This window comes from Mizuhopecten yessoensis, unplaced genomic scaffold (assembly GCF_002113885.1).
Source record: "Mizuhopecten yessoensis strain PY_sf001 unplaced genomic scaffold, ASM211388v2 scaffold9651, whole genome shotgun sequence".
NCBI classification, from domain to species: Eukaryota; Metazoa; Mollusca; class Bivalvia; order Pectinida; family Pectinidae; genus Mizuhopecten; species Mizuhopecten yessoensis.
Window position 1 is genome coordinate 875,918 of NW_018408154.1, and position 27,843 is coordinate 903,760.

General features: G+C 38.3%; 1 protein-coding gene across 1 annotated transcript in view; it reads right to left on the reverse strand.

Annotated features, from left to right (window-relative positions):
* LOC110458557 (neural-cadherin-like) overlaps nucleotides 1–27,843 on the reverse strand; it is a 60,957-nt gene that overhangs the window by 13,462 nt on the left and 19,652 nt on the right. Inside the window, exons 6-23 of the mRNA XM_021510311.1 lie at nucleotides 27,117–27,222; nucleotides 26,125–26,396; nucleotides 22,934–23,211; nucleotides 19,668–20,126; nucleotides 18,687–19,055; nucleotides 17,927–18,139; nucleotides 16,947–17,130; nucleotides 15,937–16,080; nucleotides 14,880–15,004; nucleotides 13,673–13,840; nucleotides 12,379–12,697; nucleotides 10,455–10,903; nucleotides 9,186–9,424; nucleotides 7,839–7,984; nucleotides 4,530–4,781; nucleotides 3,541–3,744; nucleotides 3,150–3,264; nucleotides 407–603 (exon numbers count right to left, since the gene is read on the reverse strand). Coding sequence (XP_021365986.1) covers nucleotides 407–603; nucleotides 3,150–3,264; nucleotides 3,541–3,744; nucleotides 4,530–4,781; nucleotides 7,839–7,984; nucleotides 9,186–9,424; nucleotides 10,455–10,903; nucleotides 12,379–12,697; nucleotides 13,673–13,840; nucleotides 14,880–15,004; nucleotides 15,937–16,080; nucleotides 16,947–17,130; nucleotides 17,927–18,139; nucleotides 18,687–19,055; nucleotides 19,668–20,126; nucleotides 22,934–23,211; nucleotides 26,125–26,396; nucleotides 27,117–27,222 — 4,239 coding nt within the window. The remainder of the gene's footprint in view (nucleotides 1–406; nucleotides 604–3,149; nucleotides 3,265–3,540; nucleotides 3,745–4,529; nucleotides 4,782–7,838; nucleotides 7,985–9,185; nucleotides 9,425–10,454; nucleotides 10,904–12,378; nucleotides 12,698–13,672; nucleotides 13,841–14,879; nucleotides 15,005–15,936; nucleotides 16,081–16,946; nucleotides 17,131–17,926; nucleotides 18,140–18,686; nucleotides 19,056–19,667; nucleotides 20,127–22,933; nucleotides 23,212–26,124; nucleotides 26,397–27,116; nucleotides 27,223–27,843) is intronic.

The following is a 27,843-nucleotide window of genomic DNA, read 5'->3' on the forward strand; positions in this document are numbered from 1 at the left end:
TCACACCTGTGTAATAAAGACATTTCATACTTCAGGGATTACAGCTCTAAAACATAAATGTTTCTCATGGGTTATCTACAAAACAGTTAACGATGAACAGCAGGACATCATGATGGTTGTCCAAAGTCTTTTATCATCCTACATTATTACTGAGGAGTGAGCTATTCTAGTTTACGTAATAGGCAACAGTAGGTAGAGCTCTATAGATACCCAGTATGTATTTACAAAAAACACAACAGTGGTGTTCTATAGATACCCAGTATGTATTTGACCATTGTGACAACAGAATGTATGTATTTTGAATTACAGATACAGTTAATATATTTGATTTAGAATGTGTATCCAACTTTGGCAATTCTTTTGTATTTGCAGATTTTATTGATCCTATAAAGAAATGTGAAGGTACCACTGAGTCTAACAGATCCGGCCCTGTAGGGAGCCTCCTCGTCCAGCTCCTGCTGTGTAAGTGTCACTACGGTAGTAGAGGTGGCTGTGGTGATACTGCCACCTATCTTCACCCCTGTGTCCACTACTCTCACTTTGAAATCAAATGAGTCGTATGGCAGATTTGATAGCATCTCAATGTCACCATTTGTTGCCACCCTGTAACAATGAAAAAATGGAAACAATACAGATTCCACATACTTTGAGAGAGCATTAAGTTTCGGCAAATATACTTGGTCTATAACTAATAGGCTATGTATCAACATAATGGTTCTTCTCAGTTAATATACAGTCAAACCTTTCTTAGCGACCACCTGCTATAAACGGTCACCTATCGTTAGCGGTCGCTATTTATAAATATGTAGTTAATTAATTATTATATTTTATGTCGTAGGACGTGATATTTAGGTACGTGTTTGTATTAACAAAGAAATATTTCAAAGATTTCACCCCTATGTAACTTTAGTAGACTCTACCATGCATTGATCTGGATCAGTCCATTATGGTCTACAGTGGTGAAAGGGTTAAATGAATTTCGCTTATTCTAGACTTGTTGATACATGTTATAAAATATTACTTGAACCTGGAGTAAACAGCCAACATCCTGGTGTTCAGTAGGTGACCACTAACACAGGTTTGACAGTATTCTACTCTTTTTAATAGCAAGAAAATGCTGAACATTTTATATATAGTTCATTTTGCATCTAAGCTTTTCACTGAAAGTAAAGTTCTCAATGACACTCTATTATTTATCTTGTGTAGACTTAAAGTCAATATGTACAGTGTAGGGTAGAGGTACCAATGGCACTCTATTATTTATCTTGTGTAGACTTAAAGTCAATATGAACAGTGTAGAGTAGAGGTACCAATGACACTCTAATATTTGTCTTGTGTAGACTTATAGTCAATATGTACAGTGTAGAGTAGAGGTACCAATGACACTCTATCATTTATCTTGTGTAGACTTATAGTCAATATGTACAGTGGAGAGTAGAGGTACCAATGACACTCTATTATTTGTCTTGTGTAGACTCATAGTCAATATGTACAGTGTAGAGTAGAGGTACCAATGACTCTCTATTATTTATCTTGTGTAGACTTATAGTCAATAAGTACAGTGTAGAGTAGAGGTACCAATGACACTCTAATATTTGTCTTGTGTAGACTTATAGTCAATATGTACAGTGTAGAGTAGAGGTACCAATGACCCTCTATTATTTATCTTGTGTAGACTTATAGTCAATAAGTACAGTGTAGAGTAGAGGTACCAATGACACTCTATCATTTATCTTGTGTAGACTTAAAGCCAATATGTACAGTGTAGAGTAGAGGTACCAATGACACTCTATCATTTATCTTGTGTAGACTTATAGTCAATATGTACAGTGGAGAGTAGAGGTACCAATGACACTCTATTATTTGTCTTGTGTAGACTCATAGTCAATATGTACAGTGTAGAGTAGAGGTACCAATGACACTCTATCATTTATCTTGTGTAGACTTATAGTCAATATGTACAGTGTAGAGTAGAGATACCAATGACACTCTATTATTTGTCTTGTGTAGACTCATAGTCAATATGTACAGTGTAGAGTAAAGGTACCAATGACACTCTATTATTTGTCTTGTGTAGACTTTAAGTCAATATTTACAGTGTAGAGTAGAGGTACCAATGACACTCTAATATTTGTCTTGTGTAGACTTATAGTCAATATGTACAGTGTAGAGTAGAGATACCAATGACACTCTATTATTTGTCTTGTGTAGACTCATAGTCAATATGTACAGTGTAGAGTAGAGGTACCAATGACACTCTAATATTTGTCTTGTGTAGACTTATAGTCAATATGTACAGTGGAGAGTAGAGGTACCAATGACACTCTATTATTTGTCTTGTGTAGACTTTAAGTCAATATGTACAGTGTAGATTAGAGGTACCAATGACACTCTATTATTTGTCTTGTGTAGACTTTAAGTCAATATGTACAGTGTAGAGTAGAGGTACCAATGACCCTCTATTATTTATCTTGTGTAGACTTATAGTCAATATGTAACGTGTAGAGTAGAAGTACCAATGACACTCTATTATTTGTCTTGTGTAGACTTATAGTCAACATGTACAGTGTAGAGTAGAGGTACCAATGACACTCTATTATTTGTCTGGTGTAGACTTATAGTCAATATGTACAGTGTAGAGTAAAGGTACCAATGTAGACAGGTATATATCTTGTAGACTTATAGTCAATATGTACAGTGTAGAGTAAAGGTACCAATGACACTCTATTATTTGTCTTGTGTAGACTTTAAGTCAATATGTACAGTGTTGAGTAGAGGTACCAATGACACTCTATTATTTGTCTGGTGTAGACTTATAGTCAATATGTACAGTGTAGAGTAGAGATACCAATGACACTCTATTATTTGTCTTGTGTAGACTTTAAGTCAATATTTACAGTGTAGAGTAGAGGTACCAATGACACTCTAATATTTGTCTTGTGTAGACTTATAGTCAATATGTACAGTGTAGAGTAGAGGAACCAATGACACTCTATTATTTGTCTTGTGTAGACTTATAGTCAATATGTACAGTGTAGAGTAAAGGTACCAATGTAGACAGGTATATATCTCACTACTTACCAATTGTCAATATGTTTCCATTCAAATTCAAAGCTTACTAATTCTTATCCTATACAACACCCACTTACTTGACAAAAGCATTTGTGTAATCTGATATTTTGCTGAAGGTCTTAGTAGCCCGGTCATCATCTCCGTCAAGGTCGTTAAAACCTACACGACCAATGATCACGTTCTTGAAGAGACCTACAACATGGAATACATTGAATAATCATACCAACACTATTAAATATACAAAACAGAAATATTTACATAATTTGAATAAACAAATAATATCTGAGATTGTGAACCAACAGCAAAAGTGTGCTGGATGCATCAGGTGTAAATCAGTATTTAAATACATGCTTTTGCCCAGTGTAAATATTTGCCCCTTTGCTGATAAAATCCATGCTCACCCAGTGTAAATTTTGCCCACAACTGCTATGTAGTGTATGCTGTGTACATAACTGTAGTTTCACCAACCTTTGTAGTTGTAAACGAACATAGACTGTTCTGCATTAGTGTTTATGTTGTCGTTTTCATCCTCAATTACGATTGTCAGGGTGCTGGTCGCAGATACGCCCGCTCTGTCTTTTATCACAACATTGACAAGATATTGGCTAACTTCCTCACGGTCCAGTGGCTTTAAAGAACTCACTGATAGAGCCTGGCCACCTGCAGATGTGGCTGAAATAGACACAAATGGCATCAATAGATGTAAACATTATAATTTGTCGCTAAATGTCGCTGATTTGCTATGACAAGATATAATGTAAAATAGTTTACAGTGCACATACAGAGACAAAAGTGGGCAATTTGGATATCATTCATCAACTAAACCATACAAGAGCCTTAGGGACGCTCCATACTAATTGTTTTGAGGTTTAAATCCCTGTTTAAGGAGTAGTACCTTATTCCCCTGATTTCCCCTCCTAACTAACCCCCTCTGTCCCTGGAAGACTATGCCAAATTAGATTAAAATCCCTCATCAACAATTAATCAGTTATCTTTTAAAAACTTACACCATGTTTCCTAATGGGTCATGCCCCATTGCTCCTGGGTGGGGAGGGGCACATCTTTCATTTACACATATATATTCATGATTACTTTCGCCCTGAATTTGTTCTATACCAAGTTTTATTCAAACCCATTCTGAAGCAGGAGTCTACGTCCTGTAGTCCTATAGGGCCCCAGTCCTCTGTTCCTGTGGTCCTATATAGGGCCCCAGTCCTCTGTTCCGAAAGAAATGGAGAGGTGGGGGTCACACCTTTATTATTACAAAATTTAATTAGTTTTGTCTATAGACCCACCAGCATCTGTCAAAACCCCTTCCATCCTTCTAGACTAGGAATTTATTAAAAGTAAACTAGACGACAGATGGAGGGATGGATAGATGACACATAATGCAACATAGCTCATTTGGCCAAGCGATTAAACTGAACAAATGTCAATTGTGTTTTCAGAATCCTCACCAACAGCTCGTATGTCAAAATCAAATTTGCCGCAGACAGTCGGGGAATTAGAATTACACAAAACTGGGTTGAAACTAAATGGCGGGCCATTCTCATCACTGTCTGGATCCTCAGCATACAGTGTCGCAAAGTTTGCCTGGGCCGCAATATTCTCCTTTATAGACACTTGGTTTACCATAAGGCTAGGTCCGTTGTCATTGACATCCTCTAGCGTGATGCTGATGGTGGTGCTTCCTGTCTGGGGAGGAGAGCCTACAACAGAAGTTATAAACATATGGTGATGGGAACAACAGATCAGGACAGTAACCTACCACGGACACAGCCACAAGTAAGTGTAACAGAGCAGTCAAAGCAGTAATAAATATAAACTGTATTTATTTTACAACAATTATGAAATAAGTTATTACAACCTATATTAATCACTCTTGTTGGCTCGGAGGTTATGTGCTGGGGAGTCTTAATGTGGGAGGAAACAAGAGTACTCGAATAAAACCTATGTGGTCATGCAGATGACCCCAATCCTTTTCACGTCGAATCAGGGAATCAAACCCCTGCTGTCTTGGTGAGAGGCAAACCATGTGTGACAATGGAGATATATGCACTTTTTATGATAATTGAATATGCTGTTAGAGAGGCAAGTCATGAATTGTTTGTTTGTTTGTTTGTTTGTTTGTTTAATATCCTAACAGCTATGGTACGTTATTTAAGGATGTGCCAGGTTTTGGTTCAAGAAAGCAGGAGTACCCAGACAAAAACCAACGGCCTGTGGCCAGTACTTGGTGACTGCCCCACGTAGACCTCAAACCTGTGATCCAGTGGTGGAGGGCTAGTGATCGTAGTCAGTCAGATGCCTTAACCACTCGGCTGCCGTGACCCCATGTCCATTCTAGTACCCATGCTAGGCAATCCTTGACCTATTATTCAGCTCGTAAATGTCGTCTCTAAATAAAGTTTGATACAGAAAGGCTACTGTATACCTGAATCTACAGCCAAGACAACAAGGTCAAACGTAGGTACAGTGTCTGTATACCTGAATCTACAGCCAAGACAACAAGGTCAAACGTAGGTACAGTGTCTGTATACCTGAATCTACAGCCAAGACAACAAGGTCAAACGTAGGTACAGTGTCTGTATACCTGAATCTACAGCCAAGACAACAAGGTCAAACGTAGGTACAGTGTCTGTATACCTGAATCTACAGCCAAGACAACAAGGTCAAACGTAGGTACAGTGTCTGTATACCTGAATCTACAGCCAAGACAACAAGGTCAAACGTAGGTACAGTGTCTGTATACCTGAATCTACAGCCAAGACAACAAGGTCAAACGTAGGTACAGTGTCTGTATACCTGAATCTACAGCCAAGACAACAAGGTCAAACGTAGGTACAGTGTCTGTATACCTGAATCTACAGCCAAGACAACAAGGTCAAACGTAGGTACAGTGTCTGTATACCTGAATCTACAGCCAAGACAACAAGGTCAAACGTAGGTACAGTGTCTGTATACCTGAATCTACAGCCAAGACAACAAGGTCAAACGTAGGTACAGTGTCTGTATACCTGAATCTACAGCCAAGACAACAAGGTCAAACGTAGGTACAGTGTCTGTATACCTGAATCTACAGCCAAGACAACAAGGTCAAACGTAGGTACAGTGTCTGTATACCTGAATCTACAGCCAAGACAACAAGGTCAAACGTAGGTACAGTGTCTGTATACCTGAATCTACAGCCAAGACAACAAGGTCAAACGTAGGTACAGTGTCTGTATACCTGAATCTACAGCCAAGACAACAAGGTCAAACGTAGGTACAGTGTCTGTATACCTGAATCTACAGCCAAGACAACAAGGTCAAACGTAGGTACAGTGTCTGTATACCTGAATCTACAGCCAAGACAACAAGGTCAAACGTAGGTACAGTGTCTGTATACCTGAATCTACAGCCAAGACAACAAGGTCAAACGTAGGTACAGTGTCTGTATACCTGAATCTACAGCCAAGACAACAAGGTCAAACGTAGGTACAGTGTCTGTATACCTGAATCTACAGCCAAGACAACAAGGTCAAACGTAGGTACAGTGTCTGTATACCTGAATCTACAGCCAAGACAACAAGGTCAAACGTAGGTACAGTGTCTGTATACCTGAATCTACAGCCAAGACAACAAGGTCAAACGTAGGTACAGTGTCTGTATACCTGAATCTACAGCCAAGACAACAAGGTCAAACGTAGGTACAGTGTCTGTATACCTGAATCTACAGCCAAGACAACAAGGTCAAACGTAGGTACAGTGTCTGTATACCTGAATCTACAGCCAAGACAACAAGGTCAAACGTAGGTACAGTGTCTGTATACCTGAATCTACAGCCAAGACAACAAGGTCAAACGTAGGTACAGTGTCTGTATACCTGAATCTACAGCCAAGACAACAAGGTCAAACGTAGGTACAGTGTCTGTATACCTGAATCTACAGCCAAGACAACAAGGTCAAACGTAGGTACAGTGTCTGTATACCTGAATCTACAGCCAAGACAACAAGGTCAAACGTAGGTACAGTGTCTGTATACCTGAATCTACAGCCAAGACAACAAGGTCAAACGTAGGTACAGTGTCTGTATACCTGAATCTACAGCCAAGACAACAAGGTCAAACGTAGGTACAGTGTCTGTATACCTGAATCTACAGCCAAGACAACAAGGTCAAACGTAGGTACAGTGTCTGTATACCTGAATCTACAGCCAAGACAACAAGGTCAAACGTAGGTACAGTGTCTGTATACCTGAATCTACAGCCAAGACAACAAGGTCAAACGTAGGTACAGTGTCTGTATACCTGAATCTACAGCCAAGACAACAAGGTCAAACGTAGGTACAGTGTCTGTATACCTGAATCTACAGCCAAGACAACAAGGTCAAACGTAGGTACAGTGTCTGTATACCTGAATCTACAGCCAAGACAACAAGGTCAAACGTAGGTACAGTGTCTGTATACCTGAATCTACAGCCAAGACAACAAGGTCAAACGTAGGTACAGTGTCTGTATACCTGAATCTACAGCCAAGACAACAAGGTCAAACGTAGGTACAGTGTCTGTATACCTGAATCTACAGCCAAGACAACAAGGTCAAACGTAGGTACAGTGTCTGTATACCTGAATCTACAGCCAAGACAACAAGGTCAAACGTAGGTACAGTGTCTGTATACCTGAATCTACAGCCAAGACAACAAGGTCAAACGTAGGTACAGTGTCTGTATACCTGAATCTACGGCCAAGACAACAAGGTCAAACGTAGGTACAGTGTCTGTATACCTGAATCTACAGCCAAGACAACAAGGTCAAACGTAGGTACAGTTTCCCGGTCCAGTGTTCTCTGGTTTACAATCTCTCCTTGACCATTCGGAAGATTTCTTACTGCAAAGTACTTGTTTGGATCCGACTCCAGTAGAATAAAAAATCTGAAAAGATACACAGGTTACATCAATTATTACACAGAAGAAATGTGTAATTTCATACTTTGAAACAAGCTTTCTTCTCCTTTACAAATTAATAGATACAGCATTACAAATGATACACTTCCTGAAGATGTCATAAATCAGCAATAGAAAAATACCTTTCAAATGAGTGGCTAGTCACACATCACCCTGGTCTCTGATAATCAATATCATTATGTCTGTATCTTTTGAATATGTCTGTTTTTTTCAAGAGAATTTTCAAAGTTGCCAAAATGTTTTAAATGATTTAAATTTTCTATCCACTGTAAGAAGTGACAAGACCTTGATCGGTAAAACAATTTGGTTCAAATTATTCTCATGCCTGAATTTTTAATGAAGGCAAGTCAAAATCCATTTTGAAATTAAAGTTCAAGTGATGATCAACTTGACTATAGATATCAACAGTGACCTTGACTTTGCTGTTTACAATATCCTGATCCAAAAACCTTTCTAGCAGTTTTCAAGATTAATTAAAATATTAAAACAGTTGTTGTTCGAGAGTATCGCTATGCTAGAATTTGCAGACATCACTACAATACGGAAAAGGCATGTTATGAACAACAGATGAAATTAAAACTTGTGTTCCAGACTATAAAAATCCAGAAAATTCATGTACCAAACAATTCCAGAAAACTGATAAATCCAGAACACCTGTGTACCAGATAATCCGAAAAACTCACGTACCAGATAATCTGAAATACTTATATACCAGATAATCTGAAAAACTCACGTACCAGATAATCCGAAATACTCATGTACCAGATAATCCAAAAAACTCACGTACCAGATAATCCGAAATACTCATGTACCAGATAATCCGAAATAATCACGTACCAGATAATCTGAAATAATCATGTACCAGATAATCCAAAATACTCATGTACCAGATAATTCGAAATAATCATGTACAAGATAATCCGAAAAACTCACGTACCAGATAATCCGAAAAACTCACGTACCAGATAATCCGAAAAACTCATGTACCAGATAATCCGAAATAATCACGTACCAGATAATCCAGAAAACTGTTGTACAAGTTAATCAAGAAAACGCACATTCTGGGTACTTAAAGACCATTTTAATGAAAATTTCTACATTGTTTAACATTTTGGTCTTTCCCATTTTCCAATCATGTGAGCACTGATACTTCAGACACAGTACTTACTCGAATTTCTTGTTATCACCAGAGTCAATATCAGTTGCTGTGAAATTAGCAATGACTGTGTCTTTGCCAATGTCTTCCGAGAAATTGCCTCCTTGAAAAACATGGATGTCGGAGAAGACTGGAGCATTATCATTGACGTCCTCCACTGTCACCTCGACATAACAAACATCCGAAAACGTCCCGTCTGTAACCGTTACCGAGACATTGAAGAAAACCTCGCCAACGTCAAAGTCAGGACTCTGGAATGATAAAGAAAAAGTGAAATGACAAATTGTTATTATCAAAAACATATCAATATGTTGGCCAGTCACTGACAAAACTACAACAAGAGGCTTATCTGGCTTCCATCGTTTATGTACCATATGGCCCTTCTGTTAACTGAATAAAAACAAAGTGAGTGAGTTTTTTTAAAGGATAAACACAAATCTCTCCTTTCAGGCTCTGTCCCTCTGTCCCAACCAAACTCCTCATTGATACAACTTTTATCTGAAAGTTCCCCACGAAACTCACTCAAAATCACTTACCTAATCTGGTTATATGTTGACAAAGACTGGGGTGAGGTAATGATAAAATATTATCTTTCATTGACAATATTACATACTCTTATATTTCATTAAATCTATGTAAATGCTGGTCTGTCGTTGAAAAACTATACAAAATGGTCTTTATATATAGCTTCCTCATCAAACAAATTACAGTCACTATACAGGTATGATAGTAAAGGTAAGATATGTCTATAACAGTAAAGGTAAGATATGTCTATGATAGTAAAGGTAAGATATGTCTATAACAGTAAAAATAAGATATGTCTATAATAGTAAAGGTAAGATATGTCTATAACAGTAAAGGTAAGATCTATCTATAATAGTAAAGGTAAGATCTGTCTATAACAGTAAAGGTAAGATATGTCAATAACAGTAAAGGTAAGATATGTCAATAACAGTAAAGGTAAGATATGTCTATAACAGTAAAGGTAAGATATGTCTATAACAGTAAAGGTAGGATATGTCTATAATAGTAAAGGTAAGATATGTCTATAAAAGTAAAGGTAAGATATGTCTATAACAGTAAAGGTAAGATCTGTCTATAATAGTAAAGGTAAGATATGTCTATAACAGTAAAGTTAAGATATGTCTGTAATAGTAAAGGTAAGATATGTCTATAATAGTAAAGGTAAGATATGTCTATAAAAGTAAAGGTAAGATATGTCCATAATAGTAAAGATAAAATATGTCTATAATAGGGGCAAGTTGACATAAGTGTACTTACAAAATGGACAATAAGATGAGCCAAACCATTTTGTTGATTCGTGGCAAAGTATTTAAAATCTGTATCAGAAACACTGTAGGATAAAATGGCTGATACATCCTCGTCGTAAGCAGTGATTGCAACGATGTTTCCCATTTTTGTCTCCGGAATGGAAACAGAAAGTAGACTGTTATTACATTTAGGTTCGTGGTCATTGACGTCAATAACATAGATGGTGGCTGTGCCGGTTGTAGTTCTAGCAGTAACACCAGTGGAGCCATCTTGAGCAGTAACAAGTACAAAAAACTTGTCATTTGTCTCGCGATCAATTTGTGCATTGGTATTAATCTGACCATTTCGACTGTCAGGGAGGCTAAACACAGGACTGTTGACGGGAACCAAACTATAGGACACCTCTCCGTTGGGTCCCTGGTCGATATCCTCCGCCTCCACCGTCATCACACTGGTACCTGGAATAATATGCCTTCATTAATTTTACTTACACAAAAAAAACTCTCCACAGATTGATAACTCACTGGATTAATGACTCATTAGATATATTACTCACTAGATTGATAACTCACTGGACTGACAACTCACTGGATATATAACACTAGATTGATAACTAACTAGATATATAACTAACTAGATTGATAACCCATTATATATATAACTCACTAGATTGGTATGATAACTCACTAGATTGATAACTAACTAGATTGATAACTCACTAGATATATAACTCACTAGAATGATAACTCATTAGATTGGTATGATAACTCACTAGATTGATAACTTACTAGATTGATAACTCACTAGATTGATAACTTACTAGATTGATAACTCACTAGATTGATAACTTACTAGATTGATAAATCACGAGATTGGTATGATAACTCACTAGATTGATAACTCATTAGATATTTAACTCACTAGATTGATAACTCACTAGATTGGTATGATAACTCACTAGATTGATAACTCACTAGATTGATAAATCACTAGATTGGTAACTTACTAGATTGATAACTCACTGGACTGATAACTCACTAGATTGATAACTCATTAGATTGATAACTCATTGGATTGATAACTCACTAGATTGGTATGATAACTCACTAGATTGGTATGATAACTCACTAGATTGGTATGATAACTCACTAGATTGGTATGATAACTCACTAGATTGATAACTCATTAGATATATATCTCACTAGATTGATAACTCACTAGATTGATAACTCACTAGATTGGTATGATAACTTACTAGATTGATAACTCACCGGACTGATAACTCACTGGATATATAACTCTAGATTGATAACTCTTTAGATTGGTATGCTAACTCACTAGATCGGTATGATAACTCACTAGATTGATAACTCACTAGACTGGTATGATAACTCACTAGATTTATAACTTACTAGAATGGTATGATAACTCACTAGAATGATAAATTACTAGATTGATAACTTACTAGATTGGTATGATAACTCACTAGATTGATAACTCACTTGAATGGTATGATAACTCTCTAAAATGATAACTTACTAGATTGTTAACTCATTAGATATAAATAACTTACTGGATTGATAACTTACTAGATTGATAACTTACTAGAATGGTATGATAACTTACTAGATTGATAACTTACTAGAATGGTATGATAACTTACTAGATTGGTATGATAAATCAATAGAATAGTATGATAACTCACTAAATTGGTATGATAACTCACTAGAATGGTATGATAACTCACTAAATTGGTATGATAACTCACTAGAATGGTATGATAATTCACTAGATTGATAACTTACTAGATTGATAACTCACTAGATTGATAACTCTCTAGATTGATAACTTACTGGGTTTAAGACTCACTAGGTTGATAACTTACTGGATATATAACACATTGGATTGATAACTTACTGGGTTTATGACTTACCCACACTTACTCCCTCCTTCACACTGCCTACTATAGTACTAGTATCAAACACTGGGCTGTTGTCATTTATGTCTCCTGGACGAACTTCAACAGTTGCGTAGGTTGTCAACGCTTGGGGAGACAATGGTTCATCAACTGCTCTCACAAGGAACCTGATGACAGATTGGCTGTCTCTATCTAATACTCCTTTCACCATCAGATTTCCAGTCGTTGCATCTAGATCAAATATGCTTATGACAGAGGAATCGCCTGGCTGGTTGAAGATGCTGTATTGTATATTTGTCTGTGCTCTGCCCAAGTCCCCATCTGTGGCTGACACCTATAATGACCATATCAAAGTTGAAAGGGTTCATCATATTTTAATTCAATTAACACCAGCTGTATGGTTAAAAAAATAATAATTCTAAAGATTTCTATCCACTTTTATAAATGTTAATCACTTGAGACTGCTTTTAAGGAGGATTTTTTATGTCCTTTCTGAAAGAGGATTTCTAAAGTTGTTTTGGAAAATTAAATATACTGTATACCTGCCTTCAAAATGGTTGAAATGAATGAATACTGTAAGGCAAGAGAAGCGGTTCTCTCATTCCTATGAGTATGCAACCGAACTGCCCAGGGTAAAAAAATGGTGAAAGAAATTGCCATCTTACATCCAATATCAAGTGTGTGACATCACAATGGGACAGAAATGACATGACATCACATCACAAACTTGTGAAGTTGTGATGCCGTGATGCGTAAATTGTGATGCCTTTTTGTGATTCTGAGCTAGTTCCGTTTTTTGGCATGTGAGAGAAACATTGAAGAGTATAAGACTATTTCAAGCCCAGGGGAGTAGGATAGGGAAATTACATCCGCAGAATGTTTAAATACCGTGGTAGGTGCAAAAATCTGGGCAAGCCTCAGGTTTTACCCAATTTGAAACCCCCGTGGGTGGAACTTCTCCATCCTACACCCCTGGGCATGAAAAAGTATGTATTCTTCAATGTGAGTGAAAATATTAACTGTATGCACAAAATTATGGAATCAAACTTTATATAAACAGAATTTAGGAAGCCGCTTTAAAAGTCACAAGAAAAACTGTATGTAATGTGAGGTTGAGCTGTAATAGTGAAACCTTCCGAAAGAAGTATGCCCTCATGGTGAATTTCTAAAAAAAATAACAACAACCTCGTGCAAGGATCCTCTGTCTATGAGACATCGTTAAGGTACATTTTATAATATCAAATGCATTATGTGTGTTTATAGAGGACAGACAGGTACATTATAAGGATAAAAACAAAATTGTACTTACCTGACCAATTAACAGTGGGCTACTGGTATAATCGCCCTCGTTGACAGAGTTGAAGTTGTACACAGGCATGGAGAACACAGGAGGCATATCGTTCACATCTAACACAGTGATATTCACATTGGTTTCTGCTGTAAATTTCCCGTCAAAAACTTTCGCTTTACAATTATACTGTAAGAAAACAAAAGATTTTGTATTTGAATTAATAATTGATCATAAGATGTATATAACATGTCAAATTATAATTTGTGATTTAAATTAATAGCTGATCATAAACCATATATAACAAATCAAATTGTAAGCTGCATTGTAAACCATGAAAACCAAAATGTTTACAAAGATTGAAGATTTAATAAAACCAATTATGAGTGATGAAGTTAACAGTATAGCTGAATTCTCCAACCACATGTCAAACAAATAACGTTTTTTTTTACATACACTGTATGATTATATCTCAAAAGTAGGGTATAAAAATATTATAATAAATTGATTCTCAAAGTCCTATCCTAAAGCAACACTCATCCCTCAGACCCCTGGGTGGTAAGGGGGTCTGTGGTTAATGTTTGGCTCAGACCCCTGGGTGGTAAGGGGGTCTGTGGTTGATGTTTGTCTAAGATAGGGAAATGGATAATTGAAACCTCTGAAATTGCACAAGAAGAAATTTGGTAATAATTGCTATATTATCCTCGTACATGTATCCTCCAATTCATGTCCTGTGACACATCAGGCCTTCATGCCTGCCCTTATGTTAAATCAGTCTCCCTTTACCTAATAAGGGCACCAGACACATGTTAATGTATGGCACCTACATTTAGACACATTTTTTTTCTCTCAGACGACATAACTTACCTGTGGCCCCCGATATAGTGACAGACTTGCCCGAGGTTTAGGATTACATCGCACACCTACATTAGACATGCTTTTTCTCAGACAACATAACTTGACCTCATTCTGTGACCCCTGATAGGGTGACTGAGTTGACCGAGGTTTAGGATTACTTTGCACGTCTACATTAGGCATGTTTTTTCCCCCCAGATGACATAACTTTACCTCATACAGTGAAATCGGATGGAGTGTCAGACTTGAGCGAAGTTTAGGATTACTTCCCACGCCTACATTTAACCACAGTTTTTTTCTCAGACGACAAAACTTTACCTCATACTGTGACCTCTAAAAGAGTGAGACTTGATTGAGTCCTAAAATTACTTACACTATTTTTTGTCTCAAAGTCGAGGTAACCAGAAACATAGATCCCCCCATTGGTCCAGTTTATAGCCAATGGTATTACAGATCCTGTAGGTACTGAACAGTCCATTGTAAATCGAAACACGTGACCTGTTGAAAATACAACACATGTATTAACATTATTACACTCCAGACCAGGTGTACTAAACTCTACAGTGTTGTCTTCTCTTTTCATTTCATATCCTAAATAATAACTTGAAAATTGAGAATAGATATATGGTGCAAAAAAGGCTGCTTGAACAACACAACAATAAAGTGTCCCAGCATTTTGCATGGATGCCTGCTTTAATATAGTTTACTTAATCAAACATAATAAATTATTCAAAAATCTCAAAAAATCAGGATGAGGGTAAATTTCAAACCCTGCTTTTACAACTAAATATGAAGTTATAAAGTTAAAGCACTAGAGTCCTCAGCTCTATATTGACATCAGGATGTACAATTACCTAGTTAATGATTTTACACAGTCATGATTTAATTATAACTTAGCTAGTATGTTTACACAATCTATTTCTCAGTGGCTAGTAGAAGTGTTTCCATTTTTTCTTCTTCCTTTTTTCACCAAATATCAGGATTGTGCATTTCGGGAGGACAATTTTGTACTTGTTGTAATTTAAGAACAAACACATGCTGTATCAATTGTCAATTTAGGTAATAGAGCTTTAGCCAAGGGCAGATAAACAATGGTTAACAGTAGAACAGTAGGATGTCATCAAGATTAGTGGTGTTGTTATGGACATAAGAGGAAAGGTACATTTCTATTTTACAGGGAAATTACTGTTCACATATGTAAATAAAGAATCCACATGGAATAATAAGAATTAAAATATGTTAGTGGCACAAAATTATAGAATTGATGGTCCAATGTGGCAAATTAAATGCCTTCAACCCAGGATTAGCTGTTACATGTATTGGGGCCTAATGTGGGGAGTGTTTCCCTCAGGTGTATCGTCAACTGAGTTTGAAATCCTCTCCCAATGTATTCCTATTAGAGATCCTAAGTTTTATATTCCAGTACTAACCCGAGTCTTTGTCTGTCGCTCTGACTTCTCCTACTGAATACAGTATTGGTTCGTTCTCCAGTACACTGAAAGCGTACTGCTGTGACTCAAAGCTCGGGGCATTGTCGTTAGCATCACTGATTTGTATCTGTACAGTCGCGGTAGCTACAACAAATCATCAAACATGTTAAAAATATAATACCAACTCATAAAGATGTGTCACCAACTTTAAAGCATTTAAGTATATTCATTTTTTTTTTCAACAACTCTACTGTGTACATGTATATGAAGATAGGAATTAAATTCCTCTTTATATAATACACCAAAAGTAAAGCTTTACGCCAAAAAGCATTTGGCCAGGGTTGCTTTTGTTTATAGCGATCCAAACAGTTCGACCTGTTGGACCAGAGTTGTTCGTTTATGAAATAAAGTCGGACCTAGTAATTTGATGCTGCTTTCAGGCGAGCCTTGACAAAGCCTTGCAAGGCCTGCATAAACATTTGCAGGTCCGCCAGGATTCATTCTCAAAAATGTTACATCTAAAAACAGACAAACCTGTTGTTCTGTATAAACGAACAGGCCCCAGTCTACACTGAGGCTTGCTAATAACCTCTGATATAACTGATCCAGGTTAGATAACTGTGAGTTAATGTGGGTTATTGGTTAAAAACACTCTACTTTATTTAAATGCCTCACAGACAGGTTATCAATCTAAAACACTAAAACGTCAATTGTTTACATGTCTCTGGACTTGAGCCTAATTTTTATGACTCTGGACATGAGCAAGTCTAATATTTGTTGAAAACATTTGGTCAAGAAACTATGGACTTGCTCAAGTCAATATGTAGACAGGAATAATTGACTGATGGCCAGTCTAACCACAAGAGATAAAAGCTCTAGCGACATGGTCGGGTTATACTATTGTGTACAGCACCTATAGTCAGATAGATCCTATACAGGAACATTGCAGTCTGACTATAACCATAGAACTGCGATCTCCTGTGGTCTAACACAGCTGTATGGATACCTACCACTGTTTGGGGAGTCTGGAGGTCGATGGTTTGGTAAAGCCGACCGTGCTCCGTCCTTTATAAGGATACTAAAGTAGTATATCTGTTGCTTCTCTGCATCAAATTCCAGTTTAGTTGTGATTTCTCCTGTTGCGCTATTAATACTGAAGTAATCGCTGCTGACAGCTTGTTCATAATAGGTAACCTGAAAACAATACAAATACACCTTGTTAAAATACCTGTAACGAGTCTAATTAAATACGCCTTTGTACCTAAGTCATGAGTCCAGACATCAACCTACAGGTGCTCAACATACAAAATGCCAATATATAATGTATATAAACATATGATACAGTATATACACATCATATGCTTTCGTGTGTCCAATCCAACCGACTTCAACTTTATATGATGTTCATCAGAAAAAGTATCCATGGTGACAAGCTTAAATGAAATGAATAATTTTGGAAGTTTTGAGAACAAATTTTGACCTCTGCCAATCACTTGCTTGCATCAGTTTTAGTTAAATATGTAATTAGCCATGGTAATAAGGAAGTTTTCAAATAAGGATGGATGTCTATATTCATCAACTAACCTGTCTGTCAGTGCGGTAACTTATACAGACAATCTCTGATGAACAGACAGGTGGATGAAGCAGGACAGACAGACGGACAAGACAAAAACTGCTGCATAGTAGAACTATAAATATTATGAAAATATGTAATCAGATTTTGTTTCAGCAGTTATTGAAACAGACAATAACTGCCTCCAGGTGTTGAAGTTAAAATGTTTGTGAGAAGAGCCCCAGCTTATCCCAGCTATTCTAAAGAAATAGCCTATTAAATAATAAGTTGACGACAAATAGTAAATGGATTTCATACCATGGCAAATCCAGTCACTGGAATATAGTTAGCCTCACTATATGTGTAACTAGCCATCATATTGCAGAAAGGAAATTTTCTTGTTGACATTTCCCCCCAGGAGTTATACCAGGTACTTACATTGCTAAAAGCTGGAGTAAACCTATCATCATCCACGGCAACAACGAAACCCACAACCTCCGGCGGTTGCAGTCCTTCCAACACGTCAAGTTTGATATTGTAGTTGTCAGCACTTACGAATGGCTCACCAATGACTTCCGGTTTCTGCATGTTTGCATCTTGATTTTGGATATTCACAAAGATATATGTATTTTGTGGCTCTTGCTGCTCGTTCTGTTTCGGAGAAAAAACATATTTTTTTATAAAGTATATTGAATTTTCACATTAAAGTTTGTATATGAATATTACATTTAAATAACTACCTTGTGTGTATGTTGGATCTTATATGAATCAATATATAATTAAACATCATCAGAACTACAGTATACTTTACCCCTTCTGTATCGTTGTAAGATGTCGCTTACAAATCAAGTCAAGGTCATTCTAACAGATTTTAGAGTATCTTACGCTGGCACGTTACTGCTCAAGCCGTTTAGGAACACTCTGAAGATGTTGCTTAAAAAATTAAGATATCTGACCCCTGTGACCTTGTAAATGGGTCAAGGTTATTTATTTGAATAAATTTGTTAGCCTTCTTTCCCAGCATGCCTCCTGCTAATTATCCAAAATAACTTGGTTTTAATTTTGAACTCATTTAATCCCTGTTAATTTGAAAGTGGAAATATCATATAATTATTTATATTCATTTTATACATAAGAGGGTGTCATAGCCTTTTCTGTAAGTAGGTCGCTATAGAAAAAAATTATATTGAATACTTACAGAAGCCCGCAGTATAACCTGCATTTCTGGGTGAGTTTCATATCGAATCCTTTCTTTGCCGACCACAATCTCAAAAACTGCAGTGGTACTTGTCGAGGCGGAATCTGATTCTCGTATTGTTAATAGTCCATCAACACGGTTAACAATCTGAAGACTCACAGCCGCCGTCTGGGCGACATTGGAGGAAACCGATATATTTCCTATGACTGTTCCTATGTCAAAGACTTCGGACATAATGAAGTCGTACTGGGGTTGAGGCGTGCTGGGGGGAGGGTAGGTCGACTGTAATGTCATTGTGATGGTAGCGGTGCTGGACTGTTGTGGAGTGCCTCCATCTCGAGCCATCACTACTAGCTCAATTGGGGATGTCTGCAATGGAAAAGAAATGAACCAAATATATATTAATTCAAATTATACATAATTATCACACTGTCTGCAACATCTACATGATATAGTTTGATTTGATCCTGAGAGTTTAAATTTTAACTGTATGAACAGGCGGCCAATGGACCTTAACGATCACCAGAGTTGTTTGATATTTGTTGTTAAGATCTCATCTATGATACAACTCAGGTGATCGTCACGTATGTGTGGCGAGATTCCAGGTGATGGTCACATATGTGTGGCGAGATTCCAGTCAATACTAATACTATGATTGTATTCCTGCAATTAGCTAGAGTGTATTTGGCTCTTTATTCTTAACTCTATGTATCTATGTTATAGTAGTGATGGCTAATTTGCTTGAAATCATAATCAATATTCGGTTTATATACACAGTGTATATGGTTATAGTATATCTATTTTAATTATCTATATACCAGCAGATAAGTTATGGAACATCCTATTTACTGACTTATTTGATCATGATTGGTAATCCCTGTCAATTTTCCTTCAACATGGTTAGGTTGAATATGGAAGTTGTTGCCTGGTTACCTAGCTGATACAGTTTAGTAATTTATACACATACATTAAGTTACTTACACTAATGTCGAGACTATTTGCTATTGTTACGATGCCTCTTTGACTGTCAATCGAGAAATATCCTCCTGGATTTTGTGTGAAATCATAGGTTACAGCTGCATTAACTCCTGTGTCCAAATCCTCAGCCAGAACGACAATGCCAACAGTACTTAGACTAGACTGTGTGTATAAGGTTTGTGAGTACGACGAGGAGGTAAACACGGGCGTGTGGTCGTTGGTATCTTCAAGCTCTACACGGAAAGTACACAAGTCACTAAGCGGGGGGTCTCCTCGATCAGTTGCCTGCACTGTAATGAACATTGTACCAATAAATTGCTCCCTATCCAGAACCTTGGTTGTGGTTATGTTACCAGTCTTCTTGTCAATGCTGAAATAATTTGAGGCGTCAAAGTTTCTATCTAGTCGCAGGGAGTATTCTATTTCACTGTTCTCCCCTCGACTCTCGTCCAATGCTTCGACCTTAAAAAGAAAAACAATTACATTTACTAGTTAGATCAATATTTCTCACATTGTGTCTTCATCATATTAATTTATCCCCATATATCTGTTGTTATTAATGGTAGAAAATATGGTCTGGCAAACAAAAAAAAATTCACTCATTAGTTATGTGTTGACTTAAGTTTACACCTGTGTTCATTGCCTAGACCATTCTGTTTGGTCATGGAGTACACTGTCAGGACTCAAAAGTACATCTTGTGCTGCAGGAGAACCTACAGCACCCCAAGTATACCATATGGCTTATAAGACAACAGGCATACCTTCAGTCATGATTCAAACAAATTAGATCACAGTACGCTGAACCGGTATATATGATATTTTCAGTGGGAACATATAATACAGCACACTCGAAAATTCCAGGAGTTATGCCTACTTACTTAAGGGGGTATACCTATAATACACCAGTATAGAACTTACTGTGAGGTAAGACCAGGGGGTATACCTATAATACACCAGTACAGAACTTACTGTGACGATAGACCATATACAAATGTACCTATAATACACCAGTATAGAACTTACTGTGACGACAGATCAGGGGGTATACCTATAATACACCAGTATAGAACTTACTGTCAGGTCAGACCAGGGGGTATACCTATAATGCACCAGTATAGAACTTACTGGTGTATTATAGGTACATTTGTATCTGGTGTATTATAGGTACATCTGTATACTCCCTGGTCTGACCCCACAGTAAGTTCTATACTGATGTATTAAAGGCATACCCCCTGGTCTGTCGTCACTATACCCCCTGTTCTGACCTCACAGTAAGTTCTATACTGGAGTATACCTATAATACACCAGTATAGAACTTACTGTGAGGTCAGAACAGGGGGTATACCTATAATACACCAGTATAAAACTTACTGTGACGACAGACCAGGGGGTATGCCTTTAATACACCAGTATAGAACTTACTGTGAGGTCAGACCAGGGGGTATACCTATAATACACCAGTATAGAACTTACTGTGAGGTCAGACCAGGGGGTATACCTATAATACACCAGTATAGAACTTACTGTGAGGTCAGACCAGGGGGTATACCTATAATACACCAGTATAGAACTTACTGTGAGGTCAGACCAGGGGGTATACCTATAATACACCAGTATAGAACTTACTGTGAGGTCAGACCAGGGGGTATACCTATAATACACCAGTATAGAACTTACTGTGAGGTCAGACCAGGGGGTATACCTATAATACACCAGTATAGAACTTACTGTGAGGTCAGACCAGGGGGTATACCTATAATACACCAGTATAGAACTTACTGTGAGGTCAGACCAGGGGGTATACCTATAATACACCAGTATAGAACTTACTGTGAGGTCAGACCAGGGGGTATACCTATAATACACCAGTATAGAACTTACTGTGAGGTCAGACCAGGGGGTATACCTATAATACACCAGTATAGAACTTACTGTGAGGTCAGACCAGGGGGTATACCTATAATACACCAGTATAGAACTTACTGTGAGGTCAGACCAGGGGGTATACCTATAATACACCAGTATAGAACTTACTGTGAGGTCAGACCAGGGGGTATACCTATAATACACCAGTATAGAACTTACTGTGAGGTCAGACCAGGGGGTATACCTATAATACACCAGTATAGAACTTACTGTGAGGTCAGACCAGGGGGTATACCTATAATACACCAGTATAGAACTTACTGTGAGGTCAGACCAGGGGGTATACCTATAATACACCAGTATAGAACTTACTGTGAGGTCAGACCAGGGGGTATACCTATAATACACCAGTATAGAACTTACTGTGAGGTCAGACCAGGGGGTATACCTATAATACACCAGTATAGAACTTACTGTGAGGTCAGACCAGGGGGTATACCTATAATACACCAGTATAGAACTTACTGTGAGGTCAGACCAGGGGGTATACCTATAATACACCAGTATAGAACTTACTGTGAGGTCAGACCAGGGGGTATACCTATAATACACCAGTATAGAACTTACTGTGAGGTCAGACCAGGGGGTATACCTATAATACACCAGTATAGAACTTACTGTGAGGTCAGACCAGGGGGTATACCTATAATACACCAGTATAGAACTTACTGTGAGGTCAGACCAGGGGGTATACCTATAATACACCAGTATAGAACTTACTGTGAGGTCAGACCAGGGGGTATACCTATAATACACCAGTATAGAACTTACTGTGAGGTCAGACCAGGGGGTATACCTATAATACACCAGTATAGAACTTACTGTGAGGTCAGACCAGGGGGTATACCTATAATACACCAGTATAGAACTTACTGTGAGGTCAGACCAGGGGGTATACCTATAATACACCAGTATAGAACTTACTGTGAGGTCAGACCAGGGGGTATACCTATAATACACCAGTATAGAACTTACTGTGAGGTCAGACCAGGGGGTATACCTATAATACACCAGTATAGAACTTACTGTGAGGTCAGACCAGGGGGTATACCTATAATACACCAGTATAGAACTTACTGTGTGGTCAGACCAGGGGGTATACCTATAATACACCAGTATAGAACTTACTGTGTGGTCAGACCAGGGAATATACAAATGTACCTATAATACACCAGTATAGAACTTACTGTGAGGTCAGACCAGGGGGTATACCTATAATACACCAGTACAGAACTTACTGTGACGATAGACCAGGGGGTATACCTATAATACACCAGTACAGAACTTAATTACTGTGGGGACAGACCAGGGGGTATACCTTAATATACCAGTACAGAACTTACTGTGACGACAGGGGTTCCTATAGGCTGTTCTTCCATCACTTTAGGCTTATAGTTACAGTTGAACTGTGGCTTCTTGTTCACAGCGTCTATAATATAGACTGTCACGGAGGCTGTGCTTGTGTGAAGTTGCACACTCTTGTCCCTGCAACAGCCGTTATCATCCACAGCCAACACCTCAAAGTTGTACTCGTTGACGTTGTCAGGAATAATATTGACAGTTGGATTTAGCCTTATAATACCCGTATGTGAATTTATGGAAAAAATGTTGTGACTGCCACCTAGAAAACAAATTACAAGAATAATAAAAATGTACAGTAAAAAGTTCCTTTTAAATGGAGATGATAAGGACCAGAGTGTATCCAGTACGGATACAGCTTAATGGTTTATAAGGATATAATGTTAAGTTTAAATAAACACATGTACAATTAGCATTTTGTGTGATTTCACTTAACAAGAGTTCTGATTTATAAGCTTTCAGAGTCATCAATGTTTGCATAATTTTATCCTAAGTGACCACCAGGCCACACAGACGATACTAAGTGACCACCAGGCCACACAAACGATACTAAGTGACCACCAGGCCACACAAACGATAGTAAGTGACCACCAGGCCACACAGACGATATTAAGTGACCACAAAGCCACACAGACGATACTAAGTGACCACCAAGCCACACAAACCATAGTAAGTGCCCACCAAGCCACACAAACCATACTAAGTGACCACCAGGCCACACAAACCATAGAAAGTGACCACCAGGCCACACAGACGATCCTAAGTGACCCCCAGGCCACACAGACGATACTAAGTGACCACCAGGCCACACAGACGATACTAACTGACCACCAAGCCACACAAACCATAGTAAGTGACCACCAAGCCACACAAACCATACTAAGTGACCACCTGGCCACACAAACTATAGTAAGTGACCACCAGGCCACACAAACCATAGAAAGTGACCACCAGGCCACACAGACGATACTAAGTGACAACCAGGCCACACATACTATAGTAAGTGACCACCAGGCCACACAAACCATAGTAAGTGACCACAAGGCTACGCAAACTATAATAAGTGACCACCAGGCCGCACAGACGATACTGAGTGACCACCAGGCCACACAAACCAAACCAAGTGACCACCAGGCCACACAGACAATACTAAGTGACCACCAGGCCACACAAACCATAGTAAGTGACCACCAGGCCACACAAACTATACCAAGTGACCACCAGGCCACACAGACGATACTAAGTGACCACCAGGCCACACGAACCATAGTAAGTGCCCACTAGGCCCCACGAACCATAGTAAGTGACCACCAGGCCACACGAACCATAGTAAGTGCCCACTAGGCCCCACGAACCATAGTAAGTGACCACCAGGCCACACAGACCATAGTAAGTGACCACCAGGCCACACAGACCATAGTAAATGACCACCAGACCACACAGACCATACTAAGTGACCACCAGGCCACACAGACCATAGTAAGTGACCACCAGGCCACACAGACCATAGTAAGTGACCACCAGGCCACACAGACCATAGTAAGTGACCACCAAGCCACACAGACCATAGTTAGTGACCACCAGGCCACACAAATCATACTAAAAGACCAACAGGCCACACAAACCATACTAAAAGACCAACAGGCCACACAAACTATACCAAGTGACCAACAGGCCACAAAAACAATAGTAAGTGACCACCAGGCAACACAAACTAAAGTAAGTGACCACCAGGCAACACAAACCATAGTTAGTGACCACCAGGCCACACAAATCATACTAAAAGACCAACAGGCCACACAAACCATACTAAAAGACCAACAGGCCACACAAACTATACCAAGTGACCAACAGGCCACAAAAACAATAGTAAGTGACCACCAGGCAACACAAACCAAAGTAAGTGACCACCAGACAACACAAACCATAGTTAGTGACCACCAGGCAACACAAACCATAGTAAGCAACCCCCAGACAACACAAACTAAATTAAGTGACCACCAGGCAACACAAACCATACTAAGTGACCACTAAGCAACACAAACCATACTTAGTGACCACCAGGCCACACAAACCATACTAAGTGACCACCAAGCCACACAAACTATACTAAGTGACCACCAGGCCACACAAACCATAGTAAGTGACCACCAGGCCACACAAACCACAGTAAGTAACCACCAGGCAACAAAAACTAAAGTAATTGACCACCAGGCAACACAAACCATTTTAAGTGACCACCAGGCCACACAAACCATAATGAGTGACCACGAGGCCACGCAAACAATACTTAGCGGCCACCAGGCCACACTAAGCATTTTAAGTGACCACCAAGCTACACAAACCATACATGGTGACTACCAGGCCACACAGACGATATGTAAATGCCACTTGTAACTTGAAACAGTCAACACTGCTATTTGTAACAGTGGCTTAAATCAATGACAGCAAATATTGCGTTTAAACCTACCTCCTAAGCTGTATGTGATATCATCACCGTCGACTGTTTAAACCTACCTCCTAAGCTGTATGTGATACTATCACCGTCGTCCGTTTAAACCTACCTCCTAAGCTGTATGTGATATCATCACCGTCAACCGTTTAAACCTACCTCCTAAGTTGTATGTAATACCGTCACCATCTTCCGTTTAAACCTACCTCCTAAGCTGTATGTGATACCATCACCGGATTCCGTTTAAACCTACCTCCTAAGCTGTATGTTATACCCTCACCGTCTTCTGTTTAAACCTACCTCCTAAGCTGTATGTGATATCATCACCGTCAACCGTTTAAACCTACCTCCGAAGTTGTATGTAATACCGTCACCATCTTCCGTTTAAACCTACCTCCCAAGCTGTATGTGATACCATCACCGTCAACCGTTTAAACCTACCTCCTCAGCTGTATGTTATACCATCACCGTCTTCTGTTTAAACCTTCCTCCTAAGCTGTATGTGATACCATCACCGTCAACCGTTTAAACCTACCTCCTAAGCTGTATGTTATACCATCACCGTCAACCGTTTAAACCTACCTCCAAAGCTTAATTCGATACAATCACCATCGTCCGTTTAAACCTACCTCCTAAGCTGTATGTGATACCATCACCGTATTCTGTTTAAACCTACCTCCTAAGCTGTATGTGATACCATCACCGTATTCTGTTTAAACCTACCTCCTAAGCTGTATGTGATACCATCACCGTCGTAATCATAAGCAGTCATATCGAGGACAAGTTTCCGATCCTCTGATGCACCAGGGTCATCTGCGTCATCTAGAACTTTCATTGTGATCGATGGATCAACGAATATTGGTGCCAGATCATTGACATTTTGAAGTTCAATGATGACTGTGGCTGAGCTAGTCCTTTTCAAGTTCAAAACACCACCATCATCCACTGCAAACACAGTGAATCTATGCATGGGGGTTGTCTCGTAGTCCAAAGGCCTGGAAAACACAGTCCAACATGACACAAACAAATGTATAGACAAAAAGCAATTTATTTTATATTTTTGTAAATAGTTTGTACTCAATTTTGCAATCAAGTCTCAAACAACTTATTTGCAAGGATTTAACTATGCAATAACAACATGTTGCACAATAACAAGTAAATCTATAGTTTCTTCAAATGTGTTTAAGTAAATACATACCTGGTTATGTGTTTTAGTAAATACATACCTGGTAATGAGTTTTAGTAAATACATACCTGGTAGTGTGTTTTAGTAAATACATAATTTGTAATGTATTTTGGATATGAGAAGGGACATAACTAAAACATGGACAGGATGTGAGAATGTACGGGTACACTGCTGCAGAATGTTGTGATATAGCTGTGGCATTTACACAATTTAAATGAAAACTTTTGAGGAAATTATCCAAACAAGGGCAATTTTCATTTATTGCGATCCAACCAAACGGTTGAGCTGGTTGGACCATGGTTGGACCATGGGGCATAACTCCCATAAAACAGCACAAGAACACAACTTTAGAGTGTTGTGATTTCATTAGTGGAGTTTTATGGAATAATAACTGTGGAAATAGTCTAGAAGGATTCTGTCTTCAGAAAGACGAGCAGATGGACTCCAATATAATATCCCTTTAGCTTGTTGAGGGAGGTCAACCATCCCCTCCTCATAGGTAATGCGGACAATGCAGTATGGTACTTACTTTTTCACTCGTATGTTTCCAATGTTATTGAGAGTGACGACGTCAAACCAATCATCATCTAAAGTGTAGGTAATACTCGAACTGGTGTCCTTGTCTGTTGCCGTAACTAGAAATTGTACATAAAAGTAACATTCTAATTCATTTGAGATGTAACATGACATTTGATTGGTCAATCAAAATAATTTGCGACAGTAAAATCATGATATACCTTCCGCAAATTTCTAATTTGCGTATGAAGCCTGAGTGACGTCACAAATGATAACGTGACCCTGAAAGGTCAACGTAATTCCGCCTCACTTTGAATATTTGTGACGTCACCAATCTAGAGCAGAGAGAACCAGAATTTGAAGAAAACACTAAAAAATATCTTGAAAATGGTCATTTCTTTCGGTGGTTTTGGTTGATATGAATGAGAATATGGTTGATTCACTGGCCATGATATGCCCACCACATATTAAATTAGCAGTTGTTTATATGGTTGAAATATGGAAAACATTCTTGTAATTGATATTCATAGGAGCAAGTATTGCATGACAGGATCCTCGAAGAATAATTAGCTCTGTTTATAAAGGTCAGATGATGATAGCTATCAGTTGTGTGGAGCCTTACTGTAATTGACCTTGTTATTAAGTTTAAAGGTCAGATGATGATAGCTATCAGTTGTGTGGAGCCTTACTGTAATTGACCTTGTTATTAAGTTTAAAGGTCAGATGATGATAGCTATCAG